The sequence below is a fragment of the Ammodytes marinus genome (genome assembly GCF_949987685.1).
Source record: "Ammodytes marinus genome assembly, chromosome: 1".
In the NCBI taxonomy this organism is placed as follows: Eukaryota; Metazoa; Chordata; class Actinopteri; order Uranoscopiformes; family Ammodytidae; genus Ammodytes; species Ammodytes marinus.
This window is the reverse complement of record NC_137230.1, coordinates 17,268,652-17,281,851: the sequence shown is the minus strand read 5'-3', so window position 1 is coordinate 17,281,851 and position 13,200 is coordinate 17,268,652. Positions and strand designations below refer to the sequence as shown.

Sequence of the window (13,200 nt, the reverse complement as noted above, 5' to 3'; positions counted from 1 at the left end):
GAAGAAGTAGTATCTACTGTGGTATTTTGTTCTTATACCTTCACTACACCAAACTTAAAAGTGAATACAGAAATATTGTACTAGTAAATAATAGCCAAATTAATTTAAAAGGTAAAAGCAACTGAATACCTAATCATGGCAAAAGTGAAAACTTAATGAAAGTATTGCTAACATTTAAATACCACTGAATCTGTAGCTATTTGGTATTTTAGTTTGAAAACCATCTGAATTAATTTTTTTGAATATCCCTTTTTGACATTTCAAGTGGAGCAATGGAAAAAAAACACTTCAGGTAACTTCTTTCTTTCTCAAATCAAAATTAGAATTTGAGGGTCCGACTTAACCCTGTACAATTTAAGCATTATGACATGTCAACACCAATTTGAATCAAGTATTCAGCAGGGTTTCATTTTACATATACAATTGTTTATGAGGTTAAAATGATGGCTATGATTGGCATCCATATATCTATACACTGTATTTCATGTCTAAATATACTTGTGGATTAAGTTATGCAGTTTTACAGGTTCAACTACAACAGTATGACGTATATAAAGCTCTCTTTTGCCTTGTCTACTTTTTATACTTTATGTACATATTGCTGATTATATATGTAAACTTCTTAAGTAACATTATGAATGCAGGACTTAAACATAACATAAAAGTGTACCTTTACATTGGAGGTTCTGCTACTTTCACTTAATAAAAATCAAATACCCTTCTCTACATGCCGCTAAAACAAAAAACAATCTCAAATACATAAATGTGACTACAAGAACAGAACACACAAGTTGGATAATAGTTTATATTTATATATATATTATATTGTGTTTACTTAACAAACATGATAAATGCAATGTCTCCAAGTTAGCTGTAACAATAAAAATACAATATCTTTGTGTCCTTAAAGTACATAGAATTAAAACAGCAAAACAAAGAAAAAACAAGAAAGAAAACGCCCTAAGTAGTTCACAGAGAGGTACAAATATACAGTACAAATCTATTTTTATTCAAAACGTTACAAATAAAAATGCAACAAAATAGAGATATTAATGCTTTGTTAAAGTCAGGTAGGTGTAGGGTATTCTAAGGGAGCACTTTCGGTCGACAACGCTAAGGCTTCTGATAAAGATCAATACATATTGGTACGGCCATACGATATTAAAACTCACTTTACAAAGTTCATACAACCTGGATTATACTTGAGGATTGAATGTTACATTTACATCATTGCATATATTTTGCAGATTTAGGCGTAAAAAAAAAAAATGCTGTTTTTTTGTTTTGTCTTTTAAGATAGTTACACGTCACGTAAAAAGCAGTTTCACCTTGTGCCAAAAAAAAGTACAATGTCATATCTGAAATTACATAGACTTCTTTAAAACTTTTTAACCGTTCTAGATATCCTGATTTAATTAGACATCATCAAACACCCGAAAAAAAAAAAAAAAACGTCCTTAAGTCATCATCGCAGTTTAAATATCGAATCAAACAACAGGAAGTAGTTCACACAGAGCGTAAAAATCCCCACTGCCAACATCACAAAACATGATAAACCATTACATTACCACAATGGAAAAGCTATCTGATTAATGCAGCCTGTCTGCCTCCATTTATTCAGACCCACCATCTGTTGTCCAGAGACCATGGGACAAAGCACAAGACACCAAACACAAATCCATTAATTCAGGGATAAAAAATAAACAAAAAAAGACAAATGTGTGCGTGTCTGTCCGTTTGTGTGTGGAATTAATGGACCGCTGCAGAAACTCTTGGTTTCAGTTTTGTAAAAAAGTGCAGAGAAGAGCATCCATTTACTTCACTTCCACTCATTAAAAAGACAAGCTTTAAAAAGGGCATAGAGAGTGTATTCAAATTTTAAAAGAAGATATTGAAGGGAAAAAGAGCAGATTTCATGGCTGATGGATCGGTTGTGGTGGGGAATTCTCTAGAGAGAATTCACCACCGTCACCCTTTGAGAAATCTAACTTTGAATGTCGAGTGTCAAGGCTCCACTTGTTCTGATGTGCCCTTGTATACAGCCTTAAAAAAGGGAACACCAGGTCTACCATAAGTATTTCAGTTTCACACATTGTACAAAGCAGAATTTAAGGCATTATCGACAAGCATCATCAAAGCTACCTATACAACAAAAAAAACATCCATCTACAGAAACACACAACCCGCGATTTCTCCATGATTTTGTGTGCTTTACATGAAACTCTTCAATTTACCAAGTTTTCTTTTTTCATTTTATTTTCAAAAACACTGCAAAAAGGAGGGCATTTAGTGCAATTACTTACAGCAACAGACTATCAGTGATGTGAATAAGATTCATTGGACATCTTGGTTTGAAGTGTCCTGCTTGACATGGCTTGGAAAGCAGAGAGGGCCGAAAAACAACACGAAAAGCACAGGATGGTCTTGCTTTGAGAAATAACAGGAGGTAAAGTCACGGGTGGCACTGCTCGCACCATTTGAATCCCATCAAATGCATCTTGACCTAATACAATGTTGAAGCTGCTTTGGCGATCGTGCCAAAGTGACACAGGACAAACCCATGGAAATTTGAGTGACACTCATCTTGAGTGATTTGGCTTCGACTGTGTGGCATCATAAGAAGTAAATGAAAAATTTACAGATCTGCAACTCAGCGGTGTGTGCTATACCTAGGAAGATTTGGACCACTAAAAAACAAAGTAGCAAAGCAAAATACTGATTTGAATTCCTATACAAAGGTCCTTTAAAAAGATTTAAAAAATCCTTTTACCAGACATCAGCGTAAAATGACTGCATCAGCCAACCTGCCCTACTGCCTCAGAGAGCTGTAGTTAAGACAATGAAGGGTACAATACTGAGTTCACTGCATAGAAAACACCAAGACTACATGAAATGTGTTCAGGTATTATGTATATTGCTTAGAGCATGAAATAAAAATGTGGTGAGCTTCTGTAAAACCGATGTGTTCTTAACTGGAGTAAAAACTATTTTCTGAATGGCGATATCCCAATGCAAGGCTTTTTAAAAGGATAGGTTCACGTTTCTAAATACATGTGAACTTTATTCACATATACTGAAAGAGTCAACAGTGTACTACATGAACTGTAGCTTTGATTTGCAACTGTAACTGCTGCAGCCTCTAGCTAACAGCTAGCTACTAACTTAAAGTGACTCATTAAACAGAAATTCCACTGTTGAAGTTCATCCCTTATCTATTCCATTAGAGGAACACCAGGAAGGAATCTTTAAAAGGGACAGGAAGAATGAGTACAGTGACTAATAACTCTTTATGGGCAAAATGAATGAAATGTGAACCTATCCTTTAGAGCCCAGCTTCATATCCCTCACAGGGATCATAGGGAGTTGGAGAGGACAGACGGACACATGAAACAGTATCTGAACACAGTGACAAGTGACAACACAGAAGAAGAAAAAACAAGTAAATAACTGATTATCTTGTCGGAGCACATCCAATGAAAGGAAATATAACGGGCTAATACATGAAATGTTCAAATGTTTTTTTCCCAGAGGTACGTCCACAGACCTTTGACGTAAGGTCATAGAAAAAGAAAAGAAAACTGCACTTTCTGATAGGAATGTCTGTGTGAGGAATGCCGTCTTGATTAGAAAACCTCTGAGTGATTTTATGTGTGGTCTAATTGCACTTTTCACCCCTTTGGATTTTTTGGATTTCAGTGACGAGGATATAAACATCTGTCAGGAGGAGGAAACTGCAGCATTCATCTTGGCTAATTTGTAAACAGAGTTAAATATGCAAGTTAGTTTTACTTTTCTCTCTCTCACACACACACACTCTCTCACCACAAAACAATACGTTAAACATATTCCCTTCATTTAAAAAAAAACAAAAAACAACAACCGTCTATTGAATAGTGATTCCTATCAACAAAGTCAGTCAGTGTGAAGTCAATGAGTGACATTTTCTATGTGCAACACAAGACAATCATAGGATCCACTGGATAGAGTTCTTCCTAGTAGTAGGGAAGGACTGTATACGTTGAAAGAAAAAGACAGAACAGAAGATAAAATGATAATGATCACAACCCAATCAAGCCTTTTCTCTTGAGTTAATCCACATGAGATTAAATATCATCAGAGAGATGGAGAATAGAAAATTAGCAGTTTCCTGTACAACGACTTCTTGAGGAATTGGTCAAAGGCATGCTTTGCTTGTGTAGCAATACTATAGTGTCAGTGAAATAGTGCATCGCCTTACAGAGTCGGGGTTAAAAGAGGGTCAGACCTCACACCTCAGATGTAAAGAGATAGAAAACAGCCCGCGTGGAGGGATTCCTGGGGGCGAGTGGCACAGCGGCGCGCTGTAAAAACAACTATTGCTTTAATTTGGTAACTGAGCAAAGAGGAACTCAACTTGAGGACACGGCGTCGCGCACTCACTCGCACACAGGGGTTTCTCTCCAGGGGAACATACAAGAAACGTTCACTCTTCCAGGGGATTTTTAGGCTAAAGTGGCATGCAGCCAGTGATGTGACAAGGGAAACGTCTCTCTGGTTCATTCCTACTGGTGGCTTTCGTGATGAGCAGCCTCTTTCGTCAACCATGCTCGTTTAAAACGGCATGAAAAGTCACCAATCTGGTCGGGAAAGCTTTGAGGTATAGTGAGGAGGATGGAAGGTGTGGGAAATGATTATCTAAAAAAAATTGAATTAAACAAAAAGGTCCAGTCTATGTGGTGGATCTGCTCACTGATGACACTGGAATGCAAAACATCTAGCTATTATAGAGGACAAAGCATTATTCCAATCTGTGGCATTTATGCAATCACACTCACACATAAGGAGGCCCTCATCCTTAACCAGAGGTTAATGATGGTGTGAAATGAAAGCAGATTTTGGAGTGGAAACTGATTGCTGAACAGGCAAAACTGATTGATTTAGCACTATTTTTCGATTGTAAGACAAGTGGGACGTGCCGCACTTGGCCTGAGAGAGGATCCCCTTTTTCTTAGCAGGCCGAGAGAACTCTGTTTCTGAAGAGGGTTTAAGACTCCTGCTGGAGAAGCATACTGTAAAATACACCGACAGTTAGCATCAACCGTCCCAACATCACCACAGGAGCTACGGAGATCAGCAACTACCCCCTTTTATTTTTTTTTGGGTAAAGCCTTTTTGAGGGAAACAGGGGTCTTAGGAATGGAGGAGATAACATCAGAACCTGCAGAGTGTGTAGCTTGACTGTGCGACAAACACATTCTTCGCAGTCCGCTATTTTTTCCAAAGAGACCGTTCAATCGGGTCAAAAGGGAAGCAAGAGTGATTGGAATGCGATGGTAACCTCCAAGCATGGGAATGAGGAAGTGGCGACAAAGGAGGGAGGGAGTATGAGTGATGCAGTATGTAAGGACTATGACAGGCATTTCATCAGCTACATACTTTTTACTTCTTCAGTGTCCCTGTCAGACCCTCAGCTGGCTGGGAAAAACCCCAGGCTTGTATCATTTGGCTGAGTGACAACCGAACCAAACCAGAACTTCTCATCAGATAGAAACAGATCCTGTAATTTTTCTTTTTTGTATATTTTAAGTGCAAAATCTCAAACATTCTGAGGCTACATTCGCACTCTTTTTTTCCCTCTTTCGCTCCTTGTCAGACTCATTCTTACTTTGTGGCAGTCTCTCTTTTTTCTAGTTGCTACCAAAATGTGATGCTACTTCCCTGCGTTAGAGCGCCCCTCTATGGACAGTTTGACCTCCTGGGGGATAAAGGAGAGCCTGGTGTGGCCGGAGGGGCTCATTTGAGGGCGTGTGCCTTCGTCTCCCTTCGTACTGTATCTTTGGAGGCCCGGTGAGGACCAGCGCCTCTGAGAAGCAGCACCTAGCGCAGCCTGCATGACCCCCGCGCCAGCTAACGCAGAGCCCTCTGTGTGCAAGTGGTAACTGCTCTGGCTCCTCGGGTGCTCTGCTGAGGTCCTGCTTTGTCTGACGGGCGACTCTGTGTGCCCGACGACCACCCCAAAATGTGTGGCTTCTTCCTTATCGACCGCATCCTTCTCTCCGTCCCTCTGTCTTTCCCTGTGGATGCGGTCGAGCCTGAAATTAGACTGAGGCCGTGACTGCTGGGGCGCGGGAGGCCCCATGAGTTGGTGAGCGGGTCCTGTTGTGGAGTTGGATTTGCTCAAAGTCCTGGACAGGTTCTGCTGCTGTGAATGGTGGTGCTGTGGTTGTTTCTGCTGCTGCTGCTGCTGCTGCTGCTGCAGGGTGATGGAAACACACACGTCTCCCACCTGCAGATGATGGCAGGCCAAGTTGTAAAGCTGGGCGGTGCGTTCGGGGCTGCAGGACGACCAGCCCTGTCCGAACACAAAGAAGGGGTGCTCCGGGGGCACGTCTATGGTCACTTTGCTCTGCTGCTCCCCCACGGTGAAGTGAAGCGACACCAGGCCCGGTCTCTGTTGGCTGCCGCGGATGTCCACCACCATGCTGGAGTCGATCTTGAGCCCCCCGCTCACCTCCGCACTCCGCACAAAGTCCTGAGTCTGCAAGTCCTCAACGCGCTTCAGTTCTCCGGTAGCCAGCTGGATAATGGCCCCCTTCATGAAGTGTGAGGGGTTTCCGGATGCCGGAGCAGGGGCAGGAGGAGCAAGGCTGGAAGCTAAGGCCTGAGTCACGTCTGCTGTAGGCTGGACAGGAGGCTGCTGGGGGGCCAGCTGCTGCTGCTGCTGCTGCTGCTGCTGCTGCTGCTGCTGCTGCTGAGGAGCTGGGGTTGGCTCTGCCCTTTCAGAGAGGCACACTCTGGTTGAAGAATCAGAGGCTTTAAAGCTTGGGTTAGGGGAGACCATGGTGGCAGCCTGTCCTAGGTAGTGTTGCTGTAGTAGTTGTTGTTGTTGTTGTTGTTGGGCCTGATGTTGCAGGTGATACTCAAGGGGAATAAGAACGGGTTGCCCATTGGCTAACATGACAGCGTGGCCTGGTTGTCCCGTTTGCTGCTGGAGAGCACCGGTCAATCTGGGGTCACTGTAACTCACAGGCTGGGCCATGTACGTGGCCCGGCCAGAGATTACACCTGCGCTTTCCCCAGGGACTTCTCTGGATCTCTGGGCGCCCTGAGAGAGGTTCAAGGGAGCAAAGGAGACCTCTTTCCGCACTCCACCACCACTTTGGATCGAGGAAGCCAAACGACCAACCACCTGTTGCACCTGGAAGATGATTAAAAAGTGAATTAAGAGTTAGTTACATTGCTTTTCATTTTGCAGAAACACGTAACGATTGAAAATTGGCTTGTGACGACATCCAACTGTTTCCCCACAGCAGCAGCTGAATAACGGTAAAGCAGCACCAAAGTATGAAATACCTAGCCTGGCTCCGCCCGCCTACCTACTTCCGCCCAAATTTCATTTTCCCTTCAGTAGTCAGTCTGGTGGTGGGGCGTATTAGTGAGATTTTTCCGAACAGATTTCTGAGTATCCAATCAGCGAACAGAGGAAGTGGCTGAGTCGAAGTCGCGCTCCAGTTTCAGTTGAATGCTGCGTTCCCTTACGCTCGGAACTCTGAAACTTCCGACTTGTTAGTTCCGAGTTCCGACCTGTCTGTGTTCCAGTGCATCTGCTCGGGAAAGTATGGACGCCTACAACCTTTCTCATCCAAATAACTAAACGTTAGGCTCTAGCAAGTTACCGTTGCCAGGTACCGGTAGATCCATAGACTACAATATGTAGTAAAGTCGGAAATTTCCGAGTTCCCTGAACGCACCGTCAACAGCCGGCTCACGACCAAACGTTATGCGATTGGTTGGATAATCCAGAGTGGCACTGCGCAGATCCAATAGTTTTAAACTTCAACAGACACCCGCCTCCAAGTGAGTGAACGTTTGCCAATTACAGCACTTCCAGACCTTCTGTACAAATGAAATGAAGTACGATGGTCTGGTAGCGCCAGGCTATGAAATACCTGCATGGTTCAGTAAATACGTGCTTTTAACCAAGCCCTCAAACTCACAAGACTGACTCCAACTCAAAATCTTGAGTCTTAACTATATTTAAAAAAATATCACACAATCAAAATTGAAAAATACTCTACATATTTATTGTAGGCTACCAACATTTCATTTAAATGACTGGAGATAGAAATCCCTCTGCAAAGAGTTACAAAAAGGCCAGGGGCCTCATTTATAAAGCTTGCGGCGCACAAAAACATTGCGTAGACGGCCAGAAATGTGCGTGAAAATGTGCGGTGGCAAACGTTGGTATTTATAAAAACATTATTTGCGGAGAAGTGTGCGTATTCCTACGCCAACTTTCGACCATGCGTAGAGCTACCGCAAGGTTTTCCTGACTCGGGGAATCAGCGACACTCAATGGCAACACCACGAAATAAAGCTCTGTCATCAGAAAAACACTTGCTTGGCACCCAATATATTTAGTCAATAAAATGTATAAGCTTACCTATAGTTGCGAATATATGGCTACTGTAGTCTATGGCATGCAGTTTTGATGTAGGTTGAATTACTTATCAAGTAGCCTAAGTCTACATGTTTTAGATATATTTTATAAGTTGAATCTTATAGCGCTACTCTATAATAATATCTCAAACGTCGGGAGGTGTTACCGTGAGTGGCCAGCGGGAGAGCAAATTTTAAGAGGTGTGTAAAAAGTAGTTTTGTACAAAGTTAGGCCCAACAGATATTAATTAGAACTATATATTTCGTTAGATAAAATCATGTTATGAATTTAGCAAATCATTACATGCATCTCTTTCCCATAGCAATTCACCCTGGAAGATTAAACTATAATCTGACGTTGTTGGAAATGTGTGGATCTCACGGGAGATAGACAATGCTTTGGAATAGACTACAGGCTAATGCATTATTTCACTTCTCACAACACATTTTATATAGGCCTACATATAGTCCTACAGGTTCGCTAATACGTGATATTGCATACAGTACAAAGTTGGGCGAAACTGCTTTACAAAGACTATAACGAATGTGCCAATCATGATATGTGATCAGCGCGTGTCTGTGTTTGTGTGCCAGTTACTGCAGCACATGCACGTCACAGGCTTTCTTCCTTCCCAGTCGCTTTCTTTGGGGCCGGTTGCCTCCCTTTTTTCCTCATGTCAGTCAAAATGCCGTGCTTATTAAGAGCGTCACCATATTCAGGAGCTATTTAGCATTTGCCATTTATGGTAGATTGTGGGATGAAACTGGGAGGTGAAGTGGGAGGACACAGGGTGGATTCAATTCAATTCACCGCAGGTGGGTATTTATAAAGGGAAGATTGCGTGCAGGTGTGCGCCGCACAGTTTTATAAATCTGATTATTTTTTTGCGCAGCACATTTTTGGCTTTGTGCGGACGCAATGTTTTAGGATGGGCTTAGGAACATAAGAGAAACTAAAAAATATGTCGGACCAAACAATTTACAAGTATAAGTAACAATATCTTGATAATCTGAGAAACCATGTCGAAATTCAATGTTTGTTATGCTATGGAAATGGCTTTATGCAATATACTTTAGTAGAATGTCATAATTCTCTATTATTTGCATTCAGAACTACCTATGTAACTGACGGTCCATTGTGACTACAAGGGCAAGTGGGTTCCATTTAAATCCCCCGCTCCTCCCCCGCCCACTCTCCCTCCGAGTTCCAAGTTCCCTCCGTGCGACGTATGCTGTTACGTCATACCAAGGGCTGAGGGTAAGTGAACAAGAGGAAGTGGAACTAGCATTGAAATGCAGCTCATGTCTTATCCATCTAAATCTATTTTAATGTGAAGATTGTAGTGCATGTGATTTTAAGGCAAGTCAACATTACCAGCGGCAGCAAAATACATATTAAATGATAAATATATATATATATATATTATCACAGAAGATAGGAATGAAGATTTATACATGACTAAATTAAAAGTCACATTGGGAGGCTATCGTGGAGTCTTACCTCCAGGTCGCTGTTGGGAGTGCTGCGATGGCCAGGCGAACTCCTCTCTTCCAGCCTGCGGTTCTGAATGCCCCTGTCTTGGCTGTGCTCCTGCGCAGCAGAGCTAGACATCACCTGCAGCAGACGTGCATTTCTTGCAGTGTAGGCCGAGTCTAGTACAACTTGCTGCTCTTTATCCCCTCCATTGGTCTCTGGTTGGTCTCTGGTGGCAGCCCTGGCGCCCTGAGGGTGGTGGTAGTAGACTGGCATCCCTCTAGAGGTCACTTCTACAGCCTGCTCTGAAGGCAGCATCAGAGGGACACCGCTGGATGCTGCCACTTTGGCAAAAGCGTGAGCAGAGACCTGGGCCTGGGGAGGAGGGGAAACAACACCTTCCTGTATGACGGATGGATAGGGAACCAGGTGGGACACAGCGTGGGGCTGATTATTGATTAAGGATCCTGGGACAAAGCCAGGGGGAAGAGCGTAAGGTACGGCCGCATATGGGGAGCTGACAAACTGCAGAGAGGAATGAGGGATCTGTGCGTAACCAAGGGGGGGATAGGAAAGGCCTGGATGCTGCAGGAGAGGGGAGTGTACAGTGTAGGCTGGAGAGATGTGGCCTAACACTGGGTGAGAGTACGTAACAGATGGAAGAGCCACTTTGTAGAGCATACTGTACTGGTCAACGGGCACAGCTGGCATGCCATCAGAATTGTCCATTCCATAATGAAGTCCCGGCTGAGCTCGCAGCCATTCTGCAGCTGTGGTTCCTCCCTGAGAGTCACTGTTGGCAGCAGAGTTCTGGATGGAAACGGCTTCATCTTCTCCAATACCAGCAGCAGCAGCAGCACTACTGCCACCTCCTCCTCCTCCAACACCTCCTGAAGCCCCGACCCCCCCTGTCCCTCCAGCTCCACTGCTGCTGTTACTACCTGGTAGGTCTCTCTTCTTAGGAGGCAGGCTCTCCTGGTTGCGCTCCTGAGCTTGTTTCATTGCAATCCTCGGTCCAAGCGAGTAGCTCTACTGTACGGCAAAGGAACTGAAACTTGCAAGGCAGTCAGCCCGCACATGAACCAGTTCTGAAATCACCTGGCTGTCCTCGTCTGCCAATTCGCCTGAGAGAGAGAGAGAGAGAGAGAGAGAGAGAGAGAGAGAGAGAGAGAGAGAGAGAGAGAGAGAGAGAGAGAGAGAGAGAGAGAGAGAGAGAGAGATTAAAAAATGTCCTAGGTTGGATGCTGCCTCATCCCAATCAGTCCAAAAAGTATCAATATACATGTCAAATTGCATGAAAAAAATATATAATGATACATTCTTTAAATTCAGCTTTTAAATTATTTATACACACTGACAGATTGTGTTGGTGAACCACAGCTGGAAAGCATTAATGGTGCTTCCACACACATCTGTCAGTGTGACAGAAATGGAATATTGTTACCGAGTTTATTGGTAGTGGCAGAAATGAACCATTAGGCCAGCCCCGTACGGACCTCACCTGCCTGATACGTAATATAAGCAATTTCATAACCAAGGATACTCATGCTGTTGAGTCACTCTGAGCATGCATCAAGTGTTCAAAAGTCTGACTGAAGTGCACATACACTGTGTATAGAACAGTGAAAATAAAAGCTGATCATAACAAAAGTACATGTTTGTGCTTCTTATTGTTAACAAAATAAGTGTCACTTCCTTGAATGTCCTAATAAGATCCTATCTAATATTTTACATTTAATAATATAAATACATTCGGTTTTATTTATAATAAATATTAGATGCTACCAGGTGTTTTGAATTTTTAAATTGCAAGGTCATTTTTAAGACTTTAGGCAAATTGGTTCAAGACATTAGGGCCTTATTCTAACTTTGCCATTGCCTTTTAAAGCCCAGTTCAGACCAAAGATTCACCTTGCAACTGCTTGCGACGAGACGGTTTTAGAACGTCGCAGGGGATGAATCGCAGCAGTGTGAACTGCTCGTCGCAGCGCGTTGCAAGCCGTTGCAAGGCGTCGCAGAAGATTTAACATGTCAAATCGCAAGGTCCAGTTTTAGAACGTTTCGGCGGTCTCGTCGCAAGGAGTTGCAGTTGCAAGCAGTTGCAAGGCGAATCTTTGGTCTGAACTGGGCTTAAGACTTTATAAGGATCTAGGATCTGGGTAGGAACCTGAAGACCCAAGATTGGGTTCCTGGTTTCACTGACCACACCTCTTTCAGAAACCAGAGTAAACCTGCTTTATGAAACGAAGCCCTAAAGCGCATTTAATAGGAAAATGTAGGTATGAGTGTTCTTCCAGTTACAGCTTCACTTCACTTATAAGAGGGACTGTTCGCCGTTAGCTGGGGCTGACTTGGCTAAAGTTAGCAGCAACTTGGGAGTCGTTATTTTCCCGTAAACGAAGGAAAGTAACAGCGTGACACCTCGTACATTAACACTACACGTACATGGTGAGTTCAAATGATAGCTAATGTCACACGAGACCATAAAGTAATCAGTACAATAGATCAGTGGGCACCAGCACAGAGGTTCCGGCTAGTTAGCTACACGGCTAACACAGCTACAACACATTTCACTCAGCTAAAACATGGCAACGCGCGGAGCAGCTGTCAAAAGACGACTCTGCTGTGTCCCGTCGTGTTAGACGTACCTCCAAATGTCATCGCGAAACAGGCTTTTCTCTGTAGAAATAAGAAAAAAGTTGCAATGCAGAGGGGCAAATGTAAATCAAGGCTCAGGAGTCGAGCCCATTTCGAAGGCCAGCAGAGGCGCTCACAAATGACGTCACTAAATTTATCCAATTTCCTGTATTTTTTTTCCTGCACAAATGACTTTGTATATTAAAGGTCCTGACCATGCTTATAATAGGTCCATATAAATGTCCCAAACAAACACACGAAAAATTAAGCCAGCAAACGCTTTACTGTACAAAAATCCACTTTATGGAAGAACATTTCCGCCAGTAAAATAAATTAATACTTCTTAGCTTTGATAAAGATAATATCCTCATTTTGAGATTAAAAAAAACGAAATTATGAGATTTTCTTTTAATCAAGGTTAAGTTTTCATCTAATGTTTTGCCCCACGCTACTAAAGTTGTCCTCTCAATTCCATATGAAACAAACAGGTCTCATGCTCTCCTGGCAGAACGATATCAAATTTAATCAAAGAGTAGATCTTGCCAATCTTACACAAAATGTAGGCCTAATAGTTATGAAACAAAAACAAAAAAGTGGAGTTTGTCTAAATGCCTCAAATGTACATTGTGCCATTGTATGCAGTAGGGGGAGCTGGAGTCATGTGCATCAAT

At 42.8% G+C, this 13,200-nt stretch overlaps 1 protein-coding gene across 1 annotated transcript; it reads right to left on the bottom strand.

Moving 5' to 3' along the window:
• Positions 1 to 807: 807 nt before the first annotated feature.
• On the bottom strand, positions 808 to 10,894 carry atxn1l (ataxin 1-like; the record flags this gene model as incomplete). Its single annotated transcript, XM_080054130.1, has 2 exons — positions 808 to 7,177; positions 9,920 to 10,894. The coding sequence occupies 2 exons, from the start codon at positions 10,892 to 10,894 to the stop codon at positions 5,690 to 5,692; spliced, it is 2,463 nt and encodes an 820-aa protein (XP_079910256.1). The 3' UTR covers positions 808 to 5,689.
• Between the last annotated feature and the right edge of the window lie 2,306 nt (positions 10,895 to 13,200).